The sequence below is a fragment of the Oculina patagonica genome, chromosome 10 (genome assembly GCF_052425735.1).
Source record: "Oculina patagonica isolate OP01 chromosome 10, crgOcupat, whole genome shotgun sequence".
Classification (NCBI taxonomy): domain Eukaryota; kingdom Metazoa; phylum Cnidaria; class Anthozoa; order Scleractinia; family Oculinidae; genus Oculina; species Oculina patagonica.
The window spans coordinates 18756788-18778366 of NC_135767.1; the positions used below are offsets into that span (position 1 = coordinate 18756788).

Sequence of the window (21579 nt, forward strand, 5' to 3'; positions counted from 1 at the left end):
ACTTAATTGTTATCGAGAATTAAGTTGTTGAAAAACATATTGGCAGTTGTCATAACAAAAGAACTTTTTTTAACCTGAGACGTGTTCGCAACAACATGATAGGTGATAAGAACGAAAAATTGTGGAAATTATTCTACTCTCCTAAGGCACTTATAAGGAATTTATATTCTGAGACTGGACTACATCTCAATAGGTAGTGTAAGTGTGGTTATTTTGGCGACTGAATCAAACAAAAGTAAAGTTTAATTTTTTTAGTAAGCCGATAACAAAAAGTGGTGCGGCATAACAGGCTGATAAAAAGATGATATTTTTTTTATTATTCTTATCTCCTGTCAGGCGGATAATGTATTGTCATTATTGTAGAGTATTGAACAGTATTGGCATTATTAGGAGAATTTGGATGATTATCAGTTTTGGGAGCTACAAGTGACGAGTTCCTGATGTTAAACACTTTTTGTCATCGAGGGTTTTTATATATGAATGAAGTGAACACTGACTGTCAACGGTTCCTAGTTTAAAAAAACTAATTGGGGACACTATTTATTTATCATAAAAAACCGCGAGAGTTCTTGCACATGCTACAACCTTCGAATTTGGAGAAAAATTTGATACGGATCGTGCCATCGTTTGATATCTCAACTTGTATAACGTAAGATACAAACATGTTCAGTGCACAGGGATGAAGAGCAAACATCATTTATACAAATGCGGTTGCAAATTTAATGTCCTGCGCTAAGCTACAAGAATTCATAATTTATATTCGTAATTCAGTGTTCTAAGATGCGTATTAGTGACTTCAGTGTTTCAGACATGCACATAGAGAAGATTTTAATTGAGTGTCGTAAAACAAAAACCCAAGTTATCACTCTGGCCAATCACGAAAAACACAGACAATCCAGTAAACCAATCAAAACTCGAAGCAAATACATGTAGCTGGCACGAAGCGCGGGAAAACGTGCGCGAGCGAGTCATGATTGGTTTTGGTTTTACTTCTGATTGGCTGAGAAAGTGGCGCGAAATTTTTAAACCAATCACGAAGCGTAGTGAACGCAAAACCAAAACAAACGCAATTTAATTTCGACACTCAAGTGAAAACCGCTCTACATCATTAATGAATTACGGTTATCATACATAAAATTTTAGCGAAATATGCTATACAGCAAAGCAGTAAGTAAAGTTAAGAGATCGTCGTTGAATATTCCGAACACCACCACCCCACTCCCCCACCCTGCCCCGTAAAATGATGTTGAAACACTGTCGCAGGGCTGGTTGGATTAAATTCAAAATTGCATTGGGGGTGGGGAGGGCGAGGTGAGAACAACACCCAAGTATACAAGCAGGGAAAGGATTGAGGAAGCCTAGTTCAAGTATTGTTACTTTTAATTTGAAAACTCTTTTAGTCATTGTTAGTAGATCCATATATTTTTTCCCCTGTATGACAAACGTAAAATAATGAAAACAAAACTGATAAGGAATTCCTGTCTTTACATATGCCAGTTTAATAAAGGATTTTCTTATGCAGTACTCTTATTGGCTGGATTGCATTTAGCAATAACTCCAAATGGAAGGTTTAACCTAACACAAACTAGAAATTAGTCTTAAAATACCTTTTATAGGGAAATTAGGCTATTATGTTTCAGAATTAATTGTCCATGTCTCATCTGGTATAAAGCGAAATTATTGTACTATTTCAAAATTAAACTACCTTTTAGAAGGGTGCCCGGTCCGGAATAGTGCAAATGTGTTCATGCTGGACAAAATGGAATTTAATTTAAACATAACAACGAAGAGTATTCGTGTTATGTTAAAATACGCAAGGTTACCCAGTATTATTTGTATTAGATTGGTGGAGGCAGCGTGGCCGAGTGGTCAGAGCGCCGGAGGTCGCGGGTTCAAGTCCCGTTCTGACCACTAGCTGGATTTGTTCTCGGTAGTCCCGAGTTCAACTCCTCGGCCACGCTTGTAAGTAGCCAACTGCTCTGCCTCCTGCCAGTTGGGATTTTTAACCATGTTATGTTATGTTCATTTAAAATATTTGTTTCATATTGGCCCTGAAAAGCCCCATTGGGGGAGTGGTCAATTAAGTATTATTATTATTATTATTATTATTATTATTATTATTATTATTATTATTATTACAAGTGAAACCGGTAAAAACAATATATAATTATATATTCCATAGAAAACAGGAAAATGTGAAAAGGTTAAAAAAATAGATTAGTCTGTATAAATCTGCAGCTTACTTTCTTCCAGAAAATTCGATACTCACCCCAAGGATGGTCAATGGAAATTCCGAAGGGGAGGGAGGGCGCAATAGCCCAAATTTTAAAAATAAAGTATGAAGCTAAACTAAAAGTTCCAGGGGGTCGGAAGGGTCCATCCTTGGGGTAGGTATGGATATTTTTGGAATCACACATTATAATTAAACTGCCATTAAGGTCTGGACACACTAGGCGACATGTCGCTGCAACAGTCGCCTAGTGTGACATGCGACAAACTATGTCGCTGCAACAGAATTTTGTCCCTGCGACGTGTTGCACGAATTCAAACTGGTTTGAGAGCGCGTCATGTATTTTCGCCATATTGAATATGGAAAACTAGTTTGCATTCTCACTCTTCCAAATTCGCTGTTTGTGCACCAAACAAACACCTTGTTGCAGCGACTTAGTTGTAAGCAGTACACATGGAGCGACTTGTCGCCGCGACCTGTCAAGTCGCATAAGTTGTCCCGACCTTTACACTATTGAAGACACTTTAGCCTGCGCTAGAGTAAATTTATGGTCTGCGTAAATAATTTTGTAAATTCTCTGCAATTTCATTATTTTTATTGAAACTACATTGTAAGGAGCAATTTGTAGAATACCCCGTCATTATTCATCTGCTCCCGTGGTCCACAGTCCGCAGTGAAATGTTGTTAAGTTATATTTCACTCATAACGCAGTCCGCAGTCATGCAGTCCATTGATCAAAATTGAATTAAATTGTTATAATTGCCTGCCACCGCCGTTCACAGTCCCATAGTGTTTTATTTGAAAATAATACAAAGTCTGCTAATCGCCTGCCACCGGGGCCCGTAGTCCCGTAGTCGATTCTAAGAAATGCTAGTAAATATTATAATCGCCTGCCACCTAGGTCCGCAGTCCCGTAGTGGATTTCAGAACAGTAGATATCCTGAACACAATATAAAGGCTAACCGCAAACAACCAAATCGCAGTCCGTAGTGTACCCAGAATTCTACATGTTAACAATATATAGTGTTGCCCTTACAAATATAGATAGCTTACCGTGAACAGGCTAACCAAAGTGCATATTAGGCTAACCGAAATGAATAAGTAGTCCTCTCTAAACACAAAACATTCTGTCCCATATGTTCACTATGGGACTGCAGACCACGGTGGCAGACAAGAAATGCGTGACTATGCAGTGGCAGGCAATCTAAACACCAAACTTTTTGTGTCGGACTGTGGACTGCGGTGACATTAAAATCACTTCAGCGTGAAATTTTGATATTTGTATGGTGACTGCGGACTGTGGTGGCAGTCATTTCAGTTATGCAAAAAAAGTGCCGGGGTAATCTACAATCATGCCAAAACAAAATAGTTTTGTCATGAACCCAGAATGGTTTCAAAACTAACATGTAAAAAAGTGTCAGTATTCACATGTAGCCTTATTGGGTTCTGGGATGTAGCTATAAATGTCACTAAAGTATGTCACTAAACATGTGAGAATCAATCATGTGACAATTTTATTACATTAACACAATGTGTATTTTTGAGTTCATTTTGACTAAGAGGAATGTCATTGCACTCTTCAAGTCACCTGTAAATAGAAACAAAACAAACAAAAACGGTTTATTTTGATGAAATTGCTATTTTTCCAGCATGCAGACTGTATAATTATTTTAATTAAAAATGGCTTTTTCAGTGTGTGAAAAAAAAAACTGACTGCTTTCATTTTGGGCTTGTGGATTCAATAATTTTTTCCACTTGCTAGATAGCCAAATGACATTTATGGATTTTTATTTTTTGATGTTGATCTTTCCAGAGAAATATGGGACTTTGGGCAAGCATATAATGGTTTCACCTTGCACAGTCTACCTGGGTCAGGCCAGGAAGAAATCAATTTTCTTGGCACCCTTCCTTTCATTAATCATAATTTTGCAAAAAAAATGTCAGTCTTCATTTGAATATTTAACCTTGCTAGCTGTAGTTTAAAATGCTACTGAAGGCCATCAAACAACTGAAAATACATGCCTTAAAAAAATGTCAAACAGCTTTTTTATAACGTAGGCAAATGTCTGGTCAAAAAGTAGATCTTTTAAAAATGTCTCAGGTAGTGAATGTGTGAAGAGAGGAGGATGGGAATTGCTGAGATTGGCTGAAGAGATCAATAACTACCTGAACTTGTTATAATCCATAGTTTAACTCACCAGTAATTCAGAAAGTCCTCAGTTCTGAATTCTGTAAATCCTGTTTAGACATTCTAATAATCCCACAAATTACCTGTATACAACAAATGCAAAAGAAACGTCAATCTATGTCTGGCAATACAATACAAATCATGGAAAGATAAAATTTAAACTTCAGAAATGGTCTCATTTATTTCTTTGCGGCCGGAAATGACCACATGGTCAATATTTTGACAAACATTTCCTCACGTATAAATAATTAAAGGATGCGATTCTTATTAAATTAAAGTAGCTTAACATTCAGATGACAAATATAAATAGCAATTACATGCCTCGACGAACTGAGTGACATTACTATGACACTATCGCCTCAAAATCTACAAGATCTATCACCGAGCTCGGCTTTAATTCCAGTGAGCTAAGACCAGCTAAGTTTTAGTACGATTCCATCTTTAGCACTATTATAAATCTTCACATAAACGCCGAAGACATAAGCTTAAGCCAGTCTTCAAAAAGAAATTATAGTACAATGAGAAACGCTTACCTGAAGTGACCTCAGGTCATCACTGTATTAAGTGACCTCAGGTCATCACTGTATTAAGTCTCTGTTAGAAATGTTTGTGCGAAAAGCTTCCACCGTTTCTCCTCATTCCATATTCTTCTCCAGTATCGGGAATACAAATAAAGGATATCGAATACCCTTTGTTTCGGGACTCGTGATCGCGTCAAGAAGAAAGAACATTGACAAAACTATCCTATAGAACTCGAAATTGCAAAATCAAAACACTAATCGATCGACGCCATTTTGAAAATGCGCCCGCAATACGGACCGCGGGGAATCCGCAAGCAGGGGGGGCACAGCTAAAACTCTCCCCAAGCGCCACTCCTTTGTCTGAAAGAAATTACGTTCAACTTCGCCCAAAGCAATTACAATGAAAAGAAACTGATAACGCTATAATAAAGAGGATACACTCAAGCCTTTGGCAAAATTTTGTTTTATTTCAAATGCAAATGGTCGTTGAGTAGGAAGCCAACAAACTTTTCAATTGTATTTTTTACTGCCATACTTTTTCACGAAAAAGTAATAATGGCCATTTTTCAAAACACTATTTAAAAAACTACAACTTTGCTCAAAAAAATTCTAAGAGAGAGGTTCTAGTAAAGTTTTCAAGCGAATTTAAAAATGTGATCCGTTCTGGTCACGTGAGCGATGACGTCATAACAATTAGATTAATTAAAAACTACTTTACATATAAGTATCTACCAACATGTATATTCTTGTTACCTCGCATTTAATGCAACGCCAGATACGCACTTGTACCCAGACTCCCATTTTTTGAAAATTGTGCATAGCTACCTTAATTTTGATATTTTGTTCGGTACCTGGGCAGTCCAAAATGCCTCACACCAATGTGCTTCAAACTGCAATGACTGCTTTTTTAGTAATAAACTATTTTCGTCACAGTGAGCAAAAACGAACTTCTGAGCAAAGTCACGTGACTAATGATGTCATCAACCTACGACTTATACAAGAAGTAGTTTATGGTAAGAGTTATTTCTATACGACGTACTACTCCTGCTGACTTCAAACTGACCAAGTTATTTGGCATTGACGATTTTTCAGTTGCAAAGGATTTTGGGAAGGTTTTTATTATAATTATATATTGTTTTTATAATTATTATTATTATTGCTGTTAGTGTGAAAATAATGCTACGTGCATTTGAGGTACGTAAAACTATTTATTTAAAGTTCGTTGGATTTCAGGCCTGGCGATGTCTTACACACACGTTTCTAGCGACAGCAATTTCATCAGCGGTTAATGCGTCATTCCTTGCGTCGCACGTTGTTCCAACCGAGTGTTTACATCTTCTACCCCTGCTTTCTAATAAGGCAAGGTGGTGATTATAGTTTCGGTTTCTTTAAATTGATGTCTTTTACACACCCTTTTGGCGAAAGCAATTTCATCAGCGGTTAATGCGTCATTCCTTGCGTCGCACGTTGTTCCAACCGAGTGTTTTCATCTTTAACGCCTGCTGCCCAATAAGTTACAGTGGTAATTCTAGATTCGGTTTCTTTGATGTGTTAATATTTTCCGGGAGCGGGTTATCAGCCCGCCGCCCAACCCCCAACCTGGAGGACCAGGGTCTGTTCTTCGTCCCAGGGACACTCGCCGGAATAAAGCGCAGTGACAAATCTTTTTGAGGTGAGAAGTCATTTTTCAATTTTCCGAACCCCCTCCCCCCCAAATTGTTTTTGAAATGCTGTCAAAGGGCTGGGGGGGGGGGGGGGAGATCAACATAGTGTTGGGCATGGATAGGGCGAGTTGAAGACAACGCCCATATTTCGCGCCGAACTGGTGAAGTGTCCCAAAAAGACTTTTGTCTCGAATTGTAGCTTTGTTTTGCAATAAAGCTTCGATCCTCTTAGGAAAAATGCACATCTGTTCAAGTATTGTGGCTTTAGAATTCGAAAACTCTTTCCAAACTCCTTCGGTCAGGTTCTTGTTGTCATTGTTAAGTTAATTAGTGAATCTACATACCCTGCATGGCAAATGTGAAATAATGAAAACAAAACAGAATTGCTGTCTTAACATATCAGAGGTTATTACTGTTGTACAGTGAGGAACTATCTACTTATTCATAACTCTTAATTTGGTTGGATTGCATTTTTCAATAATGACGCCAAATTGTAATTTTAACTCTTAATCTATCGTTAACAAAAACTAAAAACTAGTTCAAAAATTCCCTTTCAAGAGAAATTTCGTTAATGTGTTCTAGAAAGAGTTGTCGATTAGTTGGCAATGTATTTGTTTGGTGAAAAAAATCAACATTACCGCGCCTTTTTTATATAGTGTAAATCGTGCTCATCCTGGAAGTGAATGGAGTTATTAATATAAACTTAACCGCGACGAGTGTTCTTGTTAAGTTAAAATATGAAAGCTAATAATTATCTCGTAGTGTCGTTCGTATTAGATTACAGGACGTGTGAAACGAACACTACATGTGCACTAAAGTGCCGACTTGGCCAAATCTTTAGCGATGGATCTCAGCGAACGAAAATGTTCCCGTGAGGGTTTTCCACATTTTGCAGGCCACAAGGGTAATGTGTTGGATAGTTACCTCCTGTGCAACCATCAAAGTAATAGTAAAGTGTACTGCTCTGTATCCCAACCATTGGTCCGCAATTGTAATAATTGTGGAAATATGAAGGTGCCTGTCCACCTGAACACGTGTCACTAACGTGCTTGGCGATTTTACAAATGACGTTCCCAGTCTCCCATTCTACCAAACTTCCTGTGTCCGGTGAACAAACCAGCCAATTGTTGATGTTGCTATTGATGAGGATCTCCTTTCCAAATTTTTTCCACAGTGAAAATTCCATGGCGTTGTAGTCGATCTCATTCAATGGTACGCTATTAGAGATGGGAACATCAACACTAACGGTGACATCGGGCCAGTCAGGTCTGGGAGTAACCGCGTTTCCGGCAGTTTTAAAATTGTCGTAGTCAGTAAACGTATAACTCCACACTAGAGTCCAGCCTCCTCCATCAGTTTCTGTGTCACAGTAAACCTGGAACGCGTTGGCATGGGATCCACCGTCTGGATCGACCCAATACGTACCACTTGGGTGGGAAGACGAGGAAATGGCCTTGCACGAGGGAACAGCCACCTCTTGTGTTGAACCTAAGTAACAGAAACAACAAGCTGTAAGTAAGTAGTAATTGGAAATTTAACAGGAGGCTTTGAAGGTTAGTATTATTAGAAACATTTAATGTTGGAAACTTCCCAGCTGAATGTATTATTTGATGTGTAATAGGGTATTACTTGTAATTAAATTCCGGTCGTTAAGTGGATTAATATTATTAAAAATAATTAGGGTTGGAAACTTCCCGGCTGAATGTTTAAATTGATGTGTAATACGATATTTTTTATAGTTACATTCCGGTCGTAGTGGAAAACCAAAACTCTTAGTATAAAACTAAAACAGAGCTCAGCCAAAGCGACACACACTGACCAGTACCTTGAATAAGTTGTGATTAATTTAAAAAGACCAAGATAGGCATAAAATCATTGTGAGTCCTCCTCTGAAATTGCAGTGAAATTCATTATCCCTTAAATTAACCACAACCTTATTTTAATGTGTCATCATTAAAAGGGAACGTAGTTGTTTTTGCTTCATAACACTGCCAGATGTTATATTTTTCCACACTCAAAAGTATTCCTCCAAAGCCGTGGATTTTAATAAGGATCATTCGCCTCTGTTTTTAGGATCTAAATGCCGTTTTTATAAAACACGGAAAACACCGCGGTAGATTTAATACGAGATCTGTAGAATAGCAAAAACAACGTCTCACCAGGCTTAGGTGGCCTTGGATTCACCTGCGGGACGATAAAAAAATATGTTACTGGAAGAACCATTTACAAATGATTCAGTTTACCTTTCCTATTTTGTGGTTCAATTTTATCCTTGCTTCGAATTTGATTTTCCATTGTTTTAAACTCATTATTATACATTACCATACCCAAAAACAAAGGAAAATAAAATTTGAACCACGGATAAAATTGAACCACATCAACTACACCTTATCTTCTTACATTTGTAACAAAAGTGTCAAGCTAGTAAAATTATGTTTTTGTTTAAGATCATGTAATGAGACCACCCAACTAAAACGCAAAAGGGTGACAAATAATTCTGCAACAGTTTGAGTAACAAAGAGAATCTTACACTACCAAAAGCGAATGTCAATGTTTTTGGCTTGTCAATGTTTTTAGCTTCTCAGATCTCAAGTTTTTAGCCTATCATATACAATACATTTTTTAGGCAACAATGAAAAAATTCTGAGACCATATAATTTTGATTGCAAAAAATACCTTTTCGAGGTGAATAACGTTAGCTTTTTTCATAAAGCGCTGTGGATGAGTTTTCTGTGTTTTATCCAGAAGAGAGCACGTTCTTTCGTTTTCTATAAAGTTAGCACTCTTGCAACGTTCGTCTTTGGTACAGAGATGCGAACAGGAAATTTGTGAATCTGCTCTTTTCACAGAAATAGGAGTTTCATCAAATAGAAGAAAGTTTTTCACAGGTTTGAAGAAACCTTCTTGTGGTTCTGCTCTGGTGTTGACTGTTCGAAAAAGTAGAAATACTGCAGTGGTCAACAGCTGTTGAAAAATCAGTATAAAATGTGTTAGAAATGACAATACCGAATTGCAGATCTATCACCCCGTTAAAATGTTTTAAACGCCTCCAATGATCAAGAAAACTTGCAATGAAAATACAATGATTTTGAAACATGTATATGGCATGGCGATCGAGCGTTCAAGAGCATTTTAAGGGGACGTATCACGGGGATTTTGATTGTTTTTCGTCGAAACTGTGCTATAATACCTCTACTTGTTTAGAAAGAGATTCTAGGACACCAAGAGAAAGATATCAACCAAATTCTTGAAAGAGGAAAAGATCATGATCGTTTCTAGCGTATTTTGAAAAAAAAGATGCGAGAACTTCAAAAAGATAAGCCTAACCTTTTTCAAGTTGTAATTTATTTCGACCCTTTTCATCTATGGCCAGAGACACTCGTCGACAGTTTTAGTACAGTGGGTGGTAATTTATAACAAACCTGGGCCATTATGTTTAGGTTTTGTTAACACTGAAATGTCTCTTGGTTTGTGAAAATACACAAAATCCCTGTGGTACTTTGTTTGAAAGAAAACAAGAGTTGCTAGTAATTAATTAAAAATACAACCGCATTTTTTGATAAAAGATTCTATAAATGACGACATCTTTTAAATCAGCTACAACGAGAGGAAAGATAAAAAGAAAACAAGCTGGTCTTTTGCATTGTGCGACGATTCCCTGTTTGGTTACTCTTTCTTGAATTGTAATGTAATGTAATGTAAACTTTAATAGTCGCTCCCCACGGGTTTTCAGTAACTATTTACAATTTAAAAAATAAAGGGGTGAGGTGGAAATGCTCCTCTTTTTTTTCCCCCCCCCCCCCCACCAGAAAAAATTTTTTTTCTAAGGGGGGGGGTTTTAAATTATTTTTTTTTCGGGGCGGGGCGCACCCCCCACCCCCCCCCCCCCCCGCCCCCCCCCCCCCGCGCCGCCTCATTTAATCATAAACTGAAAAAAACACATATGTTTTCTATAAATTTAATTTCTAGAAACTACTACATTTAATTTCAATTCTTTTAATCTGACTGCTCGGCAGGAACTCTCTGTAAATGGTTACTCATGATCCGATGCAAACATAAATAATAATGAGTTTTAGAGTAAAACAGTTTAACTCTTTTGTCGGGCTGAAACCTTTAATATTTTATAATCAGTACTGTGTAAACGTTAAACTGAAATCGAGTCAGAAAAACATTACACTAATATCATCTCAAATGGTTTAGGTGGTCTTTTTTTTCGAGACTATTCGAATGTTTTATTAAGAACACGAGCAATAATATTTAATGTAACTCAACGAAAATTAAAAAAACCTTCTCAAACGTTGAGGTGCATATTAAATATTTTGACAGAATGCAACGTTTAGAAAAGTTGTACAAAATATTAAAAATGTAATTACGCGACTAAACCAAGTCGAAGGTATTCTGCCGTACTAGGGTAATTCAATAGGGTCTTGCGTTTGATGACCTCTTATACATTAAAATGGGTGCTACGAAAACTTCTGAAGAAAGTAGTAGAAAAGGGAATACTTGCTATAGCCTTGTTTTCCATAAGCTTGATCGGTTCTAAGTTCTTGAATTATTAATAACATGTAATCTGAAAACCTTTTTTTGCTTTAAAAAGTCAGATAATTGCATTTGTATAACTTTGGCAAAAAAGTCTAGATATTGTTAGCGCTTCAGCGTTCTTTAATTAAATTGATATAAAACGAATACAACTTATTTCAAACAGAAGGACAAGTCAAAAAAACCTTTTTGAAAAAAAAAAATTGAGTAATGTTACATTATCACTTGGTTACTTGGTTCGATATGGTTCCTTTATATTTTTAAGATCAAGCTGAAGTTAATTGAGCAAATAAAGCGTAAGACTGACTGATAAAAGAGCGGAGAGGGTGCAAACTTCATTATCGGATGTGAAGGTTCAATTTTGGATGGTTAAAGGCAATCAAAATTGTTCTCTTAGCTTTTTTAATTTGTTCGTATCACCTCACCCGCCACCCAAACAAAGATGACTTTCTCAAGTTTGGAGATATTGCTTCTTGATAAACTTGTCGAACTCTTTATAATAAATATTAATCTTCATTTCTCAGCTCCTTTATAAACCTTTAAAGCCTATTTAATAATTAAGCACACAAAAATATACCTTTTAAATTCAGTAAAACCACCTGAGTTACCGAGGTACCGGAATGCTTTGGGCGAACCTTGATGAAAATCTATTCGAGGTAAAAAATGTCATTGCCTATAATTGAATTCATATATTTCGCCTGTAACAGCTTTACTTTATAAAAAAATCGAGCTCCATATAATTTTGTAAAATTCTAAATAAATTTAAATTGCTGGCGGAGTTGAACTATAAAATTAAAGTGACCCCTCGTAGTGGTATAATGTTAAATAGTTAATATTGTTGTTTCAGTTAAGTATCTATGATCTCAATTCACATGACAAATAATAAACCAGGCATTGTAATGCCCCCACACGGACAGAAGTTTCTAGATTTTTCTTTTCTATTTCTGTTTTTTGAGAAGCCGAATATTTGCAGTAATGTTTTGTGATCAAAGGTCGCTTTGGCAAGCCAAGGTTAGCTCACACATGTGCTGTACTTATTTATTGCACGCCTCTTTTGTTTTTCCTAGTAACTTCGCGTTCAAAAACTTCACCTGTGCTTGTGACTTTCGTGCGACCTTGGCTACTAATTCCCTTAAATAGATCCAGGGTTAATTCCCGCTTAAAATACATTACTCGCAAAAAAAATTTCGGACGATTTTACTAAAATTTCGGACAGAGAAATAGTTCTAGTTTGATCCAAGCCCAGTTTTATGATAATTGCATTGCCAGTGCCGGTGGTGGTAGTCCTCATCTGCTTAACGGCTTGATAAAATTTGTGTTATTTTCTTGACGGTGTATCTGTAAATCCTTAAAGGTGCAGTAAACTATCATTTTCACAGATTTTGTTTCCGTCTAATTCGTGTTTTAGGCGTAAATTTATTTTACCTATATTTCAGCAGTGTCCGAATTTTTTGGCCGAAATTTGTCCGAAATGAGAAAGAAAGTGTCCGGAAATTAAGCGTCCGAAATAAAACGACCGAAATTGTTTCCAAGTAATGTAGTCGTATTTACTTAGCTTTGATTGGTTAAACTTTGTTTGCCATACTAAGTCAGCTGGGAACGTTTTGGATTTACATCCGACTACTTTGTTTTTGAGCTAGCTGGTTTTCTCCTTGGCTAGATTCCCGTGCATGCCTACAGTTACTAGGCGAAGCTCTGCCTATAAAAAAGACTTTAGCACGAGTAGTAGTTGGAGTTCTACAATAAACTCTGGCAGTGCTGACTCTTGGTGCCTCTCGCTTATTGTGGTCAGCTCAACTGTTTCCCCTAACATCTCAACGAGTTTTATTGTATGATTTCTGCGCGTGTTATCAACAATTGTTCTACTTCTTTAGGGCATAAAAACCCAAAGCAGGAGCAGAGCTGAGCTGAGCAAGACGAGCAATGCATACAATCGTCCATAGCAGTGGTTGTATATTAACAAATAATTTCACTGAATTGTTCAAAAAATGTTATCTTCTGACACTCTAACCTATAACTTTAACGAATCATTGACTCTAATAAATACACCTTTTGCCTTTCAAGAAGGCAAGATAAATTTTTAATAGCACTAACCTTAAGTTCAATAACACAAAAGTGTTGGCAAGTCAGTCATTACGATGAATTTAAGGCTACTCGAACTAACACGACCATTCATTTAAACCAATATACTTTCATTAATGCTACAGTGTAATCAATAATGAGAGTTTTAGTCTCATTAACAACAAAAAAATTGAATAATAAACGTTTTTCTCAGAAATCATCAATTGAAACTCCGTTTTTGCTAATGGAGACTGAAAACTATTATCATTGATTGCACTGTAAAATTAAAGTACTTTTTCTTTACATTCTAATGAAAGTATATTGGTGTAAATGAATGTTCGTAATTGATGAATGACCCTTCATGAAATTTATACCGATCGTAACAATGGTTTTTTCGCTAAATTGTTCACACTTTCATGCAAGATATTGAATATTTACCTTGTGTTGTGATCTTGAAGGACAAAAGGTGTTTTCTATTGAATCCACAAATGTTAGAACCTTAAAAAGTCTTGAAAAATCTTTCCAAATTACGATTTGGAACTGAAGATTTCAAACCCCACCGTTTTCGCCTCGTAACTGGCGTATTTCAAATTTCTCAACAGATGCTGACCATTACAGTGTTTTTACTACTGCAAGCAACAAGCACAAGAGCAGACGAACGACTGCAAGCTATCTTCAAAACAAAGAACAGCGCTGCCTTGTTTGATGAAACTCCTATTTCAGAGAGAACATCAGATTCCTTGATATCCTGTTCGCAGCACTGTAAGAGTGCCAATTTCATAAAAAGCCAAAGTACGTGTTCTTTACTGGACAAAACATACCGGACAACTGAACAGAAACGATTCGTGAAACAAGCTAACACAATTCACCTGGAAAAGGTATTTTTAACATTAAAGTACCTTATTCAAATACAAATAGAAAAGAAAAACAGTGTTTGAAAATAAGGAACCGCGGGGTTATCCCTATTATTAAAGGCCCCCTGACTATATCTAACTAAAATAACAAAATCTACTATCAAAAATTTTGAAAATTCAAATACAAATATCGGGCACTGAGGCGGCGGCAGTATATAGTTAATAGATGTTCATCCACTTTTTTAAGTTTGCTTTAAATCTGTTGACCTCAATGTCGTGCCAAATAATTGGTTTGGTAAATTTTCCAGTCTTAAATGATTCTGAAAAAGAAGGAATACTTCATGAAGTGAACTGTAGATGACTTCATTTGGATCTTAACGAATGATTAGCTCTAGTGCTTTTGCTTCTAGCTAACTCTAAATAGTCATTGAAGTCTAGCCATATAGCCCGAACACTGTTTTGTAACATTCTACTAAGGACAAATACTATTTTTGATCGTATAAAGATACCGTAATGATTCGATTTAGCGCCCTCCTTCCAATAAGCGCCCCCTTCCGAATAAGCGCCCCCCTTCGAATGTGTTTTTGTCAATAAGCGCCCCTATTCCAATAAGCGCCCCCCATTCTAATAAGCGCCCCCATTCTTATAAGCGCCTCTATTGTAATAAGCGTTCCTATCGGCGGATAACTGCCTCTACTGAAGTCATCGACGTCGAATAGATAAACTCATCAACATTCACCGTACCGTACATGTATTTATACCATGCCATAGAAAATACAGCCAATCAGAATACAGGAAAGCCGTTGTATATTCGACGGTATTCAACCCAACCTTCCCATCGTGCGCTGCGATCTTATTCTCGATGAAATTTAGTGAGCGTATTTTCTATGGCATGGTATAAAATAGTTACACAACACTTTCTCGTGGTATACTATGGAATATCCCACTTGTCACTTGTATTTTCTTCGTATACACACTCGCCTAAAGGCTCGTGTGTAAACCGAGAAAATACAAGTGACTCGTGGGATATTCCATAGTATACCACTCGAAAGCGTTGCATAACTAGTATATATTTACTGCTAAAATGAACAATTCTTTAAAAAGTAACTAACCTTTTAACATTTTTTTTTTACTGTTACAGTTTGTGTTTTTGTTAGTTATTTTAATATTTATTAAAGTTTTGTTTTGAACTTTTGGTTGTTTCTCAAAAAATTAAATAAGCGCCCTGTCCTGAATAAGCGCCCTGTCTCGATTAAGCGCCCTCTCTTGAGGTGCCAAAAGTAAATAAGCGCCCCGGGCGCTAAATCGAATCATTACGGTAACCCGATTCAATAATAGTTTAAAAGGCCCTTTAAACAATTGTATATTTTAATTGTTAAATAAAAGTCTTTCAAAAATACAAGTACATAAACTTATTTTTTGGCGAATGATTTCATTACATTACTTTCATCGTTAAATATGGTCAAAAGAAACCCAATATATACTTGCAAAAACTTTCAACTCAAGAGAGTTCTTGCATCCAACCAACTTGTTTACAAAATGGTCTGTACATTCTTTCTATATGCTGCTTGTCTCAGCAATTCGAAATGTTACTTGTACCTGAGTATATATTTTAGTATATATTTATTCTAGTAGGGACCTTAGGCTAAGACCTCTCTTAGGGGCCTCCTTTATGGAGGCAAGCGTGGCCGAGTGGTTTAGGGCGCTGGTGTTGTAATCCGGAGGTCACCGGTTCGAGGCCTGCCCTTGCCACTAGCTGGATTTGTTTCTCGGTTGTCCCGAGTTCAAATCCTCGACCACGCTTTGTATATAGCCAACTGGTCTGCCTCCTGCCAGTTGGGAAATTATTTGTTTCCTCTGTTTCAGTGGCATGCCTGTAAACTAGCTATCTCGTTGAGATATGAAGCTAAGTGCATGACCACTATAAACATATATATTTTATTTTTTATTTTTTTATTTTTAAATCACAACATGAAATGACCAAATTTTGCGTAGTCTGGAGAACGTGAACCACGACGGCAAATTTGTCATGTTTCTAGTTTGCATTTAATGATGCGCTTACATATTCAGCTAGAGATCATTTCTGACACCTAGAACGCACTAAATAAATTAAGATATTTGCGAGATTCTAATGTCGTCAATGTCGCCGTCGTGGTTTCGTAAGGTCCCTAATATGGTGATGGCGAAGAGGACTGAAATTTTGCAAGATTTGTTAAACGTGTGTTCAGGTCGCCTTATAAGGTGTTCAATATTTGTCTACTCGCTCAGTAAATAAAATGGTGACTTTGGTTGCCTGTAACCCAAAACGCTTCTCAAAACTTTCGGACGTTGCTCGAATGATACCCGGCACAGACTACAAAAACGTTCTGTTTGGTGTTAACGTTGATATTGTTATCAGTTTACAAACATGTTTCACCACTTTACCTTTAACATTAAACATGCAAACATATTTTTCTAGTAGAACGTCCGTAAAACACAATACTAAGCCATTTTATTACTCAGACAATATGATTTTTGTTTTCTTTCTGCAGGTGAATTCAGACATTGGTAAGCTCAGAGAGATTTATTGTTTATTATCATTATATAATTGTTTGCTACTTTTACACCTTTTTCTGGCGAGAAGTAAGTAATAATGGAATAAAACTAAAATGTCTCAGTTTACTTTGTTTGGCACCACAGTTGTTCCGTTCCTTTGAAGGTTGACTTGATCTTATATTCTTTGCACCCCCTTTTTGTTACAAGACAACCCTTTATAGCTGATTGACCTAATAATTTGGCCGATAATAAGGGAGTTAAGGGAGTTTAAAACGGTTGATTTGATTGCCTAAAGTTTAAATTCATATTGTTAAAGTATAGCCAATTACATGTCCCAAGAGCGACCCTTTACTTTTCCTTCCTTGCCGGCTAAGAGGAACAGGCGGCTCTGGGACGAGAATTTTACCCAATAAAACAATTTAACAGATTATACTGAGTAATTTTGAAATTCGAGCCAGTTTTCAGGCTAGTTTTCACATGTGTTAAGAGTATAGTTTTCATATATAAAAATTGTTACTTCATTGCTGGCAATGTGTACAGGTTGATATTATCCTTTGAAGTACCATTTATTTTATCGTTTACTTAACCACAAAACTTTTGAAACATTCACGTAGGTTCTATAAAAGAGCTGGCGGTTCCCTCGTGCAAGTCCCTCTCCTCAGCCATCCATCCCAGTGGTATCTATTGGGTTGATCCTGATGGCGGATCCCATGCCAACGCGTTTAAAGTTTACTGTGAGATGGAAACCGATGAAGGAGGCTGGACTCTAGTATGGAGTTATACGTTTACTGACTACGAACATTTTTGGACTCATGCAAACGCGGTTACTCCCAGACCGAACTGGCCAGCTCTACCTGAAGTAAATGTACCGGTTTCTACTACCCCTCCATTGAATGAAACCGACTCCAACGCTATGAATTTTTCACTCTGGAAGCAATTTGGAAAGGAGATCCTAATCAAAAGCAACATCAACAATTGGTTCGTTTGTTCACCGGGCAATGGAAGCTTGGTAGAATGGGAGACTGGTAACGTCACTTGTAAGACCGCCAGGCGCGTGGTGACTGACACGTGTTCTGATGAACCGGCACCTTCAAAGTTCAGAGGAGCAGGGTATTGTGGACCACTGTTTAATAGAGGAGTGCCTCGTACACATTATTATTACTTCGATGGTTGCACAGGAATACAAGTGCCTGCACATGACCCCTGTGGACAAAACGGGGACAATGGTTTGAAAAATGTGGAAAATCCCCACGGAAACATTTTTGTTCGGTGAGATTAAAAAAAAGCGCCGCATTGCATTTCCTTACATGGAAAGTAATGCACCACTAATAGAACAACGAAACTTTTCGTTTTCTAAGCACGATCCCAAGCACTCCACTCAAAAAAGCAGCGACGAGCATTCTGTTATGCGAAAGTTGTCTCGCCTCCTTCAGTCTAGGAATAGTAGATCTAGACTGACTTAAATGAATACAGATAAAATGAATACAGCCACCTAGGTATGTCAAAATGCTGAAACTGTTTTGTCATTAGCAAGCACACAATTCGTATGTTAAATAAAAAAACTTTGGAGGATTTTCGAAGAAATCTTCTTGATGCTTATTTAATTAAAGTCAACGTTTTGTAAACACTGTTGTACATGCACAATAAATGTTAATGATAAAGTATAGAAAATCGTTTGATCACTATTATCAAGTATAATAGAAATGGGTAACTAAGACTGACAATATAAAAAACATATTTGAATGGGTTGTTTCTCCCATGGACTTTGAAAAAAAAACTCATTTGTGAATCTCTTTATTCCATGAGTTATGGCGAACCATTAACCCTATTCAGACCGGGGGGGGGGGGGGGCTTTTGAGGCCCGCGCTGACTTTGAACTTTTATAACTTTTTTAAGATTTAACCAAACGCTGCCAAACTTTCTGAGTTTTCCTAAAATTTATCTGGCAACAATTTGGTAGGGTTGGATGATTTGTCAGGAACTTGACATCACCATGGTAACGACATTTTGACAGCCTTGGTTTCCCAAATTTGTAATTTTGCGTGTTTCTGTTAATAAAAATCAACTTAAATGGAATTATTTTTACATGTTTACGGGTTTAAAGCACATTTTTATTCATTTTGAGTACTTTGCAGTGATTTTGGATGGTTTTCTGGCATTTTGGAAAAATTTTGAAATCCAAGATGGCGGATCCAAGATGGCGGCTGTTTTGACATCATGATGTAATTGTCAAGTGATGTGACGTCACCATCCCACGTGACGTATACCAAAAGAAAGAGTTTCGGACGTGCAATACATCCTATAAGTTTGATGGTGATTGCCTAAAGATTATGGAAGTTACATTTTTTTTTCAAAGTCATTCCCGGTCTGAATAGGGTTAAATTGACACTGGACAAGTATATTTTTGTAACTAGTATGATGCAAGAAAATTTTGCTTGTGTTGTCACTAAAGTAGAACCCCGGTAACTCGAACTCGGATAATTTGAACACCATCGGATAACTAAAACACTTAACCCTATTCAGACCAGGCTTTTTTTTGGATCTTTTCAGACCGGGGGTGGTGGGAGGGGCGGATTCCGCCCCCCTCCGTAACGTGACTATTATATCAAAATGTCAAAACAGCCGCCATCTTGGATCCGTCATCATTTTAAAACTTCAAACGTCAGAAAACCGCCCAAAATTACTGCAAAGTACTCAAAATCGATAAAACTGTGATTAAAAACCGTAAAAAAGGTGAAAATAATTGCATTAATAGCTGAGTAAAACATGCCTGTCAAAATGCCGTTGCCATGGTGACGTCAAGTTCCTGACACAACAACCTATCCTACCAAATTATTGCCAGATAAATTTTAGATAAACTCGCATAGTTTGGCAGCGTGGGTTGAATGTTGAAAAAGTAATAAGCGTTCAAAGTCAGCGCGAGCACTTTCCGCCCCCCCCCCCCCCCCCGGTCTGGATAGGGTTGAGCTAACTCGAACTTAATTCCATTTCCCTTGGATTTGAACCAACTTTTCAGTTACTTGGTTAACTCGAACTCGGATAACTTGAACACCCTCGCTAACTCGAACCATTTCCCCGTGATTTGACCACACATTTCAGTCAATTTTTCTCAGCTTACTTGAACTAGAAAAGCTCGAATGCCCCCTGTATACTGAAGTGGTGAAAAATCAGTATACTATCAATTATTTACATGGTAAATTGGATATTCAATCGACTCCGATAACTCGAATCCCCTCTTACTCGCACTGTTTTTTGTTACCCTTAAGAGTTTGAGTTACTGGGGTTCTACTGTAGAAGATGCCACTGTAAATTTTCATTTATTTATTTTATTAACTGCGCTGCGCAGTTCTTGCTCTGCACGGGGTTTATTATTATTATTATTATTATTTTTTTTAGTTTTGTCGGTGACCTGTCCCAGACCTCCACTCGGTCGAGCTTGAAGTCACGTAATGTTTAGAAGCTACAAATCAGTAACAAATGAAAAAAGTTTCTCTTTTTTCGTCTTTTTAAAGTATGTTTATTGTGAACTATTCCATTTTGAAGCGTTTAGTCCATGGAAAATACTAAATTTCCACGCTTTCAAAGAGAAATTTAATTTAGCGGGCCAGAATCTATGAATAAATACCATTACGATGGTGGAAAAGAATGTGCTGACATGACAAGTTTCAGTTTCGATCGTCTAGACCTCGAGTCACGTAATGTTTTTAAGGTATTATCAGCTACTTTAAAATCTTTGCAAATCCTTTGGTCTTTACTGAACAAATTTATTGCAAAGTATTTCTCTTTTAAGAGTAATCTATTTGTTTTTGCCTGTGTCATTGAAAGGATTTTAGAGATATGAAGAAAAATTCCCTTCACAAACATGTCCTGACTTATACCGCTTACGTAATTCGGTATGGTAGGGAAATACCCTCTGTGCTAAAAACAGCCTCAGAGTCCGCGCGTGAGAATTCGGCCAGAATTTGCATATAAGAGAATTAATTAATCGCGGCTGGAACAAGTCAACCATGAAATGCCACACAAAGTTTGTCAGTCGCTGCATTTTTAAAACCGCCTATTGTAATACGAAAACCGAAAGAGGGGCAAAATTTTGAACTGTGAAAGATGTTCAAAAATAATACGAACAGTATAGAAACTGCGAAACATTGTCATTGGGCCAGTTTTCAGTTTCATGCAAATGGGGAATACTGTCGAAATTCTCACGGATACTTACGTTCCTGGCGTGAAGCCAGACGTACTTATCAATTGTAAAGTTCATCCTCGGAGGAGACCCAGGGGCAGTTGTTGTAAACTTTCGCCCGAAAAATCCCGTCGTCCCGATAAGCGATTTTTTGGTTTCACGGATCAGGATCGTGGGAATTAGATTTGGCCAGCATTAGCATATAACAAAAGTATTTAATTGCGGATGGAACTAGTCAACCATGAAATGTCCCACAAGGTGTTTTCTTACCATTATGCTTGTCAGTCGCACTATTGTTTGACGCAGATAAAGGGGATATAAGGGGGTGGGGGTGCATTTTTTATGCTCCCCGCATAGCTACCCCTAGGGTGGTCACGTGACCAGCGCAGTTGTAAGCTCTAAGAGCTTCTTGTTTATACAGCGAAGCAATTTGAAGTTTAAATTCATTAATATTCCGAAAAGAAAAACGTTTCCGCTGCTCATAGAAATATATTTCGCTTTATAAACGATATTTTCGTCCTTAAAAGATGTTCGTTGTTTCAAGAAACCATGCATGTAAAGGACATATTAATTGTCAAACATTTAACCGTTATTTGAGCATTTTCTAAGTAATAAATTTCCCCACACTTACTAACTGCTGAGAGAGATAAATATATCGAGTAATTTGGAGAGAAAATATAAATGGACGTTTATCACAAAGTAGGAAATAAAGTCTTACAAGGCAATAATATTTTCGTTAGGTCGTGTGGTTTGCACTTCCTTGTATTTTGAAGATAAATGGGACCGCTCATTTAAAACATGAAAAAT

At 37.1% G+C, this 21579-nt stretch overlaps 2 protein-coding genes and 1 long non-coding RNA gene across 3 annotated transcripts; 1 reads left to right on the forward strand and 2 right to left on the reverse strand.

The window, feature by feature from the left end:
- Positions 1-3724: 3724 nt before the first annotated feature.
- Positions 3725-5230, reverse strand: LOC144629269 (uncharacterized). The gene is made up of 3 exons (XR_013566338.1): positions 4952-5230; positions 4429-4501; positions 3725-3818 (listed from the first exon to the last, which is right to left on the reverse strand). It is a non-coding gene; the product is annotated as an uncharacterized LOC144629269 (long non-coding RNA).
- A 1985-nt stretch (positions 5231-7215) lies between these two features.
- Positions 7216-10034, reverse strand: LOC144667315 (uncharacterized). Its single transcript, XM_078528706.1, has 4 exons — positions 10026-10034; positions 9280-9567; positions 8763-8787; positions 7216-8091 (listed from the first exon to the last, which is right to left on the reverse strand). The coding sequence occupies exons 1-4, from the start codon at positions 10032-10034 to the stop codon at positions 7454-7456; spliced, it is 960 nt and encodes a 319-aa protein (XP_078384832.1). The 3' UTR covers positions 7216-7453.
- Positions 10035-13805: 3771 nt separating this feature from the next.
- On the forward strand, positions 13806-18105 carry LOC144667316 (uncharacterized). Its single transcript, XM_078528707.1, has 3 exons — positions 13806-14081; positions 16589-16604; positions 17207-18105. The coding sequence occupies exons 1-3, from the start codon at positions 13806-13808 to the stop codon at positions 17863-17865; spliced, it is 951 nt and encodes a 316-aa protein (XP_078384833.1). The 3' UTR covers positions 17866-18105.
- Positions 18106-21579: the final 3474 nt, after the last annotated feature.